The 7,923-nt window shown below is 53.4% G+C and overlaps 1 protein-coding gene across 1 annotated transcript in view; it reads left to right on the top strand.

Annotated features, from left to right (window-relative positions):
- RHPN1 (rhophilin, Rho GTPase binding protein 1) overlaps positions 1–7,618 on the top strand; it is a gene marked incomplete at its 5' end in the record, with an annotated part of 11,602 nt that extends 3,984 nt beyond the window's left edge. Inside the window, 6 exons of the mRNA XM_009573747.1 lie at positions 1,307–1,426; positions 3,648–3,842; positions 4,133–4,209; positions 5,439–5,585; positions 6,870–7,028; positions 7,366–7,618. Coding sequence (XP_009572042.1) covers positions 1,307–1,426; positions 3,648–3,842; positions 4,133–4,209; positions 5,439–5,585; positions 6,870–7,028; positions 7,366–7,560 — 893 coding nt within the window. The remainder of the gene's footprint in view (positions 1–1,306; positions 1,427–3,647; positions 3,843–4,132; positions 4,210–5,438; positions 5,586–6,869; positions 7,029–7,365) is intronic.
- Positions 7,619–7,923: the final 305 nt, after the last annotated feature.

The raw sequence follows: 7,923 nt of genomic DNA, 5'->3' as shown, positions 1-7,923 counted from the left end.
AGCAGTGCTGTGACGGCGATGGCTGCCAGACTGTCCCAGCATCCTCCCCCTCTCCAGAGTCTGCCCAAAATCTTGCTGCCGGGCTTGTGCCGCGTGGGCGTTGCAGAAGCAGGATTGAGCAAGGAGAGCTGCTGGGGCAGAGACGGGAGAGGGTGGGGTGCCGTGGGGCTGGAGCAGCTTAAAGACAGAAACGGCAGAGGACGGCGATGGGGCCAGGTTTGCATGGGGTTACAAGGGACAGGGCAAACCTTTCCCCTAAAATTTTGAGGCTGTTTGCCTGGCCTAATAACGTTAGGTGCTGAGGGAAACGCAAATCTGCAGGAGATGCCTAATTTGGGTGTTTGGGGATTTTTTTGCTCCATCCAGAGCATGCCTTTGAGATCTCACGTGCCCGCTCGCTGCCTCTCCCTGACCCCCTTGTTCAGAATAACAAACCTTTTGCTCCCATAACCAGCCAGCAATAAACTCCTTATGCTGCGGTTTAATCCCCAAGGGATGCTGGCACGGAAAGGGTTGGCATGGGGAGAGCCAGCCCTGGAACTGCCAGTTCCCAGCCTGCTGGATGCTTGTGCTGGTGGTGCTCACCAGGCTTTGAGATCTCCTAACATTCAGACCAGCAAGTCTACAAGGCTCCCTGGAGCCCTCTGGGTTCCTTCCTATCGCCCCCTGTGCCCAGGCAAGGACGCTGCCATCCAACCCTGAGCTCCCTGGAAGCCAAGGGGATGAGGAGCAGCTTTGGCTGGAAATAAAGGTGTAAATATCATGCCAACAGAGCCCAGCGTGGTGCTTGGAGCGCCGTGCAAGCTCTATTCATCTCAGTTTCTCCATTGAAGGACCCTCTTGGTTGCACTACAAGCTCTCTGCCCAGGCAGGGGTCCCAGGCACAGCTCCCAAATTACACTTTAATCTGCCCAGCTCTTGTGCTTTAGTTGTTGTCTGGCTTAGATCGATGTCACTAACCTCCAGGTGGGGAAAACTCAGCTCTCTTGATGTCCAATCCTGCTTCCAGACCGGAACAAAGGAGGGAAGGAGGCAAAACAGCCGGATACTTGTGCTGTGCACAGGACAAATCCTGCATTTGGCTTCAAAGCCTTGAATGTGATAACTCATCCCTCTCCCCATCAGTGATGTCTTGCTGGTTGTTGCAGGCTGTGGTTGGGTTGTGGTTGCTGCTGAAGTTATCAGGACCACGTGAGCATGGATGTGGCTTCCTGGTCCCCTTCTCCCCACCACCTTGGGGGTCCAGGCGGCCAAGCAGCACCCTGACTTCTCTCTAAGCCCATCCCCACCCGATTTTTTCACACAGTGGCATCTGACGCTGAACTGCCGGAGCACGAGAAGGCTTTTATCCAGTTCCACATCACCATGCCAGAGGGACCATCGCTCCACGTCCTGCTGCAGGACCCCGAGGAGAGGAGGAAGCTAGGTAAGCGCATCCATGGGGGCAAAGCCCCCGGTTCTTGTGATGAAACCTCAATGCACGGGCAGTGAGCCCCATCGTAACCCTACCCGTGTAGGCATGGTCTCCACAAGGAATGTGATGAGCTGTTTGGGGGATGTTTCCATGCAAAGACACCTTATTTTTGTCTTTGTTTGAAAAGAGCCTCTCCTGGGAAGGCAGGAAAGTGTCACAGTTCCCTATTAGGGTGTTGAGGACCGACTCACGGTGCTTGCACCAACCTATCCAGCCGAGTTTGACAGTAAAACCTCGAACACCGGAGCCAGGTAACGTCACCCAATGCAGCATGGAGAAATCTGTAGGAACACAGAGATCCTGGAAGCTTCTTGGCTTGGGCTTGCTGCTGACTTGGCATGATGACAAGAAGACACAGCAGATGCCAGGGGGTGGTTTTTTTAGCTGCAACAAAATGCTTGGGAGATGAGAGCTTCCTCCCATGCGGATTTTCAGCTTCAGGGGAAAAACAGAGCGTTGCTTATTCGGCTGAAGTCATGTTTTTGCAGCCCCGCTGCAATAAGAGCAAGCTCAGCATCCTGATTTTGGGGTGTCGTCTCCTGTTTGCCTCCTCCATGAGCTGCCTCCTTGTGCTCTTTCTCCTCATTGCACACATGTGAAAGGAGGCAGATCCTACTGGGAATGAGTTTGTCACATTGCCGGCCCCAGCAAAGTCCTCCCGGCTGCTCGGCCAGATTTCACTGCTGGGCATGGGAGGTGGAAGACATGCATGAGGAGACTCCTTAAATAAACTCCAAAATCAGAGCATTATGGTAACACCACCCCGATACCCTCAGCTGCTGTCATTTGATTTCCCAATTTGCATCAACCCAGCTTCCAGCTTTGCCTGCTCTTCTTGGGCGGAATGGGCTCCGTTCAGCATCTGCTGGTGAAAAATGAATGTGCAGATGCCAGCCTCAGCTCTGGTTTTGGTTTACAGGAAGGGAAGAAACTTGCAGCATTAAAACCAACTCCCTGAAAGGATTTTTTTTTTTTCGCCCTTCCCTTGTCTCCTAGTTTTATAACATTATGTTTTATCAGACATGGTATATTCCACCATCTTCAGTAGTGTGGAGCCAAAAGCTTGCACAACTTCCATGCTCAACCTCTATTCCCAGTGATCTCTTGAAAATAGCAGGAGTTGATGACATTCAATAAAACATAGTTGCTTTCTTGTCCATGGATGGGGCTGGCAGTGGGTGCTTTGATAAAGTATGATTGATTGCATTTGATAAAATTATTTTGAAGAATCTCTTCCCCTGTGGTTTCCATCCAACCTCAATATATTTCCTCGATTGTGACTTCCTGCGGGGAAAAGCAGAGGTCTTCAGGCCACTGGCTGCATTCCTCATAAGTCTGAAGCAAAATCCAACCATCTCCCTGGGTTATGTTGCCACCGTGTGTCCTAAAACTGGAAATGCTACAGGCACACGTGTTTCTATGATACGTGTGTGTACATATATATATATAGCTTTTTCGGTAGTTTAGCGTTGGATACGGGTATCTTGGTTGCAGTCTCTTGCAAAGGAGATGTTTGCATTCATACCCATGGGTCATCGTGATTTCATCTCTTCTGGCCATTTTTCGGCCGCTCCGTTTTCACGAGGGTGGAAACACATTGAAGGCAAGTTGAGAGGAGCAAAGCAAGAGCAGATGCCGAAGCGGGTGGAAAGCAGGACCTGCAGGGCAGGGAGAAGGCTTTGCCTAGCCTGGAAAAGAGGATGATGTGTCGCATCTTCCCGAAGCTAAAAGGCTGTCGGGGCTTGATTGTCCTCCATGTCCCCTCCCCAGGGGATGCAAGGCGATGGAGAGAAGTTAATTTGCAGAGGAGATTGAGGTTAAGCGTTAGGAGGGACTTCAGGGGTGTCGCAACGTGGTGGCGGCTCCTTCGCCGGCAGTTTTTGGGAACATCTGCCAGCTCTGCCACCGGTGCCGGGGGAGTGAAGTAGGTCACCCTTCAAGGTCCCTTCCCAGCCCTACATCGGGGGCTCGAGCTGACGGCTGGGACCTACTCCATTTAGTGCACGTTGAACGCCTGGCAGGCTGCGAACGTGACTGGGCTGTCCCTGAGTCACATCGGGTGATACAGCCGCGGAGGCTGCTGTCATCCGTGGGCAGCCGAGCGAGCGGAGAGGGAACGGCGGTGGCGGCAGGGCTGCTCCGCTCGGGCTGCGATCTCTCTGCTCCCTTGCAGGCAAAGCTCATCTGAAGAAAGCCATCATGAAGCACGAGGAAGCTATGAGGATCCACGGCTTGTGCAAGATCCTGCGGAAGATGGATATCCTCCAGGAGGTCCTCTCCTTCGCCCACAAACGCTCGCTGAGCAAATATTCGGAAATCGACCACGAGGAGGACTTCTTTGAAACCGGAGATGCCCCGGACATTCACCGTAAGTGGATTTTTGGGGGTGCAGCTGGGGAGGGGATTTGTAACAGGTTACATGGGGTGGGCAAACTCCACGGTGAGTTTGTGGCATGTCGCTGTGGACCAGAGCTCCCTGCACGGCGGTGGAGCATCACGGGTGGGATTGGGGGCTCCAGGCTGCGTGTCTGGCAGCTGCCTGAGGAGGTCCCAGCTTTTATGGGTCACACCATCCCTTCTTGGGGAGCACAAGGTAGAGGCAGCAGCTGCTGCAACTACCTGAGCCCAGCGTATGTGCTTTTCTCTCCCTACCACTAGCCAAAACGCACCAGAAACCAGAGATAAAATCCCCCAACTTCTCCCAGGTGAAGGTGACCGACCTCTTCCACAGGCTGGTACGTACAGCTACGGGATGGAGGTTGCCCCGTGGGAGCAGACATCTCCTCCTCCTCCCCTGCATGCTCTGCTTGCCTGGTTTCCTTCCTCCCCGCAGCCTCTTCTCTGTCTCCTGGTGCAGCCATTGCACTCACGGGCTGCTTTCCAAGGAGGACGAGCTGCCTCCTCACAAGCAGGGACCTGTGCAGAAGGAGGGGTGGGAGGGCATAGATCTGTCTCTGCAAGACCTAAATGGGTCACAAAGCTCCTCTGGTGCATGGGGGGACGGGCACAGGCATTTCGTGTGGGCTTTATCCGAGAAGGACTGAAGGGACCCTTTAGAGGAAGCTTTCTGGGGGAGCAGAGCAGGATGGTGCCAGCTGGGAGGCACCTGGAAAATCCTACCGGACATTTATCCCTATCCTCTTTAGGCTTACAGGGTCCTGGGGAGTAGAGCTGAGCTTTGGGGCTGCTGTGGGACCTGACTGTGCTGTCACCATCCCCCAGGCACCCCAGGGAAAGGTTGGGCATCATCTCTGCTTTTGAACAGCCCCAGGGCAGGCAGGTATATCCTCCTCCTGTGGGAATAGAAAAGTAGGAAAAAGGCAGGAAAATAGGAAAGATTTGGGGGAGATCTGACCCTGAAGAGGTGACCTGTCGCACTGCCTCACACCCTGCTGCTGGACCACCCCAGCCAGGCTGCATCCCCCAGAGCCAGGCAGCGATAAAAAACCTCAACCCCCATCGTTCCTCCTTGGGTGATGGGTTTTTTTTCCTAAAGTGGGGAATTAAGGAGCCAGCTCTGCCCACTGGAGCTTTCTGTTTCATTTGCTCCAGGATTATAGTTTCTAAACTGGTGCCAGCTTGCTGACTGTGCCGAGACCTCCTCCTCCTGCCTTGCAGGAGCAGGGCAGTGCCAGGAGGATGTCCAGACCTAAGCTCTGCGCGGAGGGTTGGACCAGAGACCTCCTGAGGTCCTTCCCAACCCACACGAGACCGCTGCTGCTCATAAAGCCAACGTCTGACATGGGCTTTTAAGCACCTCTAGCCTTATAGTACATAAATCTGCATTTTTGGGCGTGCAGGCAGGGTAAAACACCGGGCAGGCTCAAAATCACATCCTTAAAGAAATAAGACAGGCTTTCTTGCTCTGCCTCCTCCCCATCAGTGGGTGTTTTGCAAGGTTGCTCATCCCCAGGGAGTTGTTCTTGCACCGAAAGGTGCTTTCCATGTTTCTACCTTACCCTAGGGACCCCTTTCGGTTTTCTCGGCCAAAAACAAGTGGTACCCAGCACGGAGAGTCCACCTGATGAGGGGAGAGAACGGTTTTGGGTTCACACTGCGAGGAGACTCCCCCGTCCTCATTGCTGGTGTCATCCCAGGGGGCTGCGCTGCCGTGAGTACCCCAGGTTCTTGCTGTCCCTGTGGGGATGCTGGAAGTGACTTGTCGGGGGTTGGCTCGAGGGGTACCAGCTGGTTTTAGGTCTTAACACTCCGTTAGTAACTGCATTGGTGTGCTCAGGTGGAGACTCATCCCTGCCCGGGGCTTGCAGACAGGTGTCACGAAAGAATTGAGGTTTTTGGTTTTTTTCAGGAGACAGCTAAGGAAAAAATACAGAGGTTAGCTCAGTTTTTAATTGCTGGCAGTCTCTCTTTGGCAAGCACCCAGCTCCCTTCTCCCCCATTTTGGGACATAACAGTGGATGGAACAAGATGGCAAGTCTGAAACGCGAGTTATCTCAGTGAAAACTTACTATATGGGCTTTCTGATGTATCAAGGGCAACTTTGTTTTCCAGCAGAAGCTTTCTGGAGCATCCTGGTGGGATGCCCGAAAGGTCTCCCCCCTCCCTCAGCACTGTTCAGCATCAACCCTGCCATCCAGCATCCATCATCTCTGTAACAACACGGTCCTTAGCAGCAGGATCGCATCCCTTTTTGGGAGACTAAAATCTTCTTAAAGACCATATATTGTCCATATCTGGACCACAGTTGCATCCCGAGGGCTACTAAGATTCATTGCACTCATCTGGGGTGGGATTGGTCTCCAGATAGACACCGAAATGTGGGTGTCCCTGTGTGGACAAGTTTCTAAACTTCCATTGCAGCTGGTCTGGCGTGTCCTGGCTGGGTTGCTGCTAGCTCTGATGCTGTCCCCACGGCCCCGAGCTGGCACGTGTTTTTCTTCAAGCATGTCAAGAGCCTTGTTGATGCCTTAATGGATGAAGGGTGTGCAAAGAACCTTGCTGAGCCTGCTCTGTTTTCTCAGGGATCAAGGCTTGCAGGCAATAGTTTTTATATTTTTTTTTTTTTCTGGAGACCTGCAGCATTTAACCTTTATCGAAGAGTCAGAGCTGGATGCACTTTTTGCAAGGCTGCAAAAAGTCACGGGGCTGGGAGTTTATAGCACGCTGGATGTCAAGCGTGGCCATCGCCGGCAGCTGCAAAAGAGGTCCTTAGTCTGTAGAGCATTCCACTTTTGTGTGCATGCTGCAAAGCAGATGTAAAATCTTTAGATGATGAAGGCATCGGCTGCCTTATGCTGTAGGTGGAGGCTGGACCTCAACCCTCCCTGTGGCCCATGTCTCCGCAGGATTGGGACCTGTGGGGTGGAAACCAAGCAGATTTTGTGCAGCAGCATTCATGAGCTCAAACATGTGCATCTTCTTTCTTCCCCCGCAGGAAGCTGGGCTGAAGGAGGGAGACTACATCATCTCAGTGAACGGCAAGGACTGCAAGTGGTCCAAGCACGCTGAGGTGGTGCAGCTGCTGAAGAGCACTGGGGAGGAGGGAGTGGAGATCAGTGTGATAACCCTGCAGGGCTCAGAGGCACCAAAAGCCGTAAGTCATGTCCCAAGCCTTAGGTGGGAAACTGCAGGTCTTGCAGGGGGAGAGACAGGCTGTGGTCTGCTTAAACGAAGCTCTGCGCTGTCTCTGGCGTGGCAGGTTTGTTTGCAGCTGGCTTAGCAAATGTGAAGCAGGATTTCCAGGGATGGAAAGCTTTGCTTTTTTGCTATTAGCCTCAAGCCAGGCACCGAAGCAGGTGACTCCACGGGGAGCAGAGGTTCCCCTGTGTCCTGCTCCCGGGGTGGAGGTGCAGGGCTGAAGCCAGGCACCACATTTGCAGCCCAGGTGCTGCCCTGGCTTCACGCCCCTCTCCATTCCCCTTCCCAAACAGGCAGACAAGAAAGCAGCAGCAATGTCCTCAGGCAGCGGGATGTTGAAGAGCAACAAGGAGAACAGCCGAAAGAGCCTGATGAACAGCAAGAGTGCCAGCACGCTGCTGGTCTGGAGCAAGAAGAGCAAGCGGAGCAAGAAGAGCACCTACGGTGTCCCCTTCACTGCGGTGGGAGACAACGAGGCCATGTACTGAAGTGGCCACTGGGCTAGGTCGTGTCCCGTGAGCTCCGGGGCTGGCTGCCCGTGAATCCTTGCAAGCACCGGTGGCCTGTCTGGGCTGTGCTGGTGTCGGTGCTGCAAGGACCCCCCGCCCCAGGGACGTGCTGCTGGTCGGATCCTCTCCGAAGAGGCGAGCAGTGCACAGCACCGGACTCCTCCAGCTCCTGCGTTAAACGATCCTCAGCTAAACGATATGGGGAAACACTGATTTATTCTTAATTTTTAATATTTTTTTTTTTTTTTTTTGCTCTTAAGGGGTCTTCTGCTCAGTGCGAGGAGCAGTCAAACCAAGCCCCAGCCATTAAAGCAAAAGCTGTAACCTTCTTTAGCGTCTCCT

This window comes from Fulmarus glacialis, unplaced genomic scaffold (genome assembly GCF_000690835.1).
Source record: "Fulmarus glacialis isolate BGI_N327 unplaced genomic scaffold, ASM69083v1 scaffold2643, whole genome shotgun sequence".
Taxonomy (NCBI): Eukaryota; Metazoa; Chordata; class Aves; order Procellariiformes; family Procellariidae; genus Fulmarus; species Fulmarus glacialis.
Note: the sequence above shows the minus strand (reverse complement) of the source record. Positions and strands in the feature narration are given on the sequence as shown.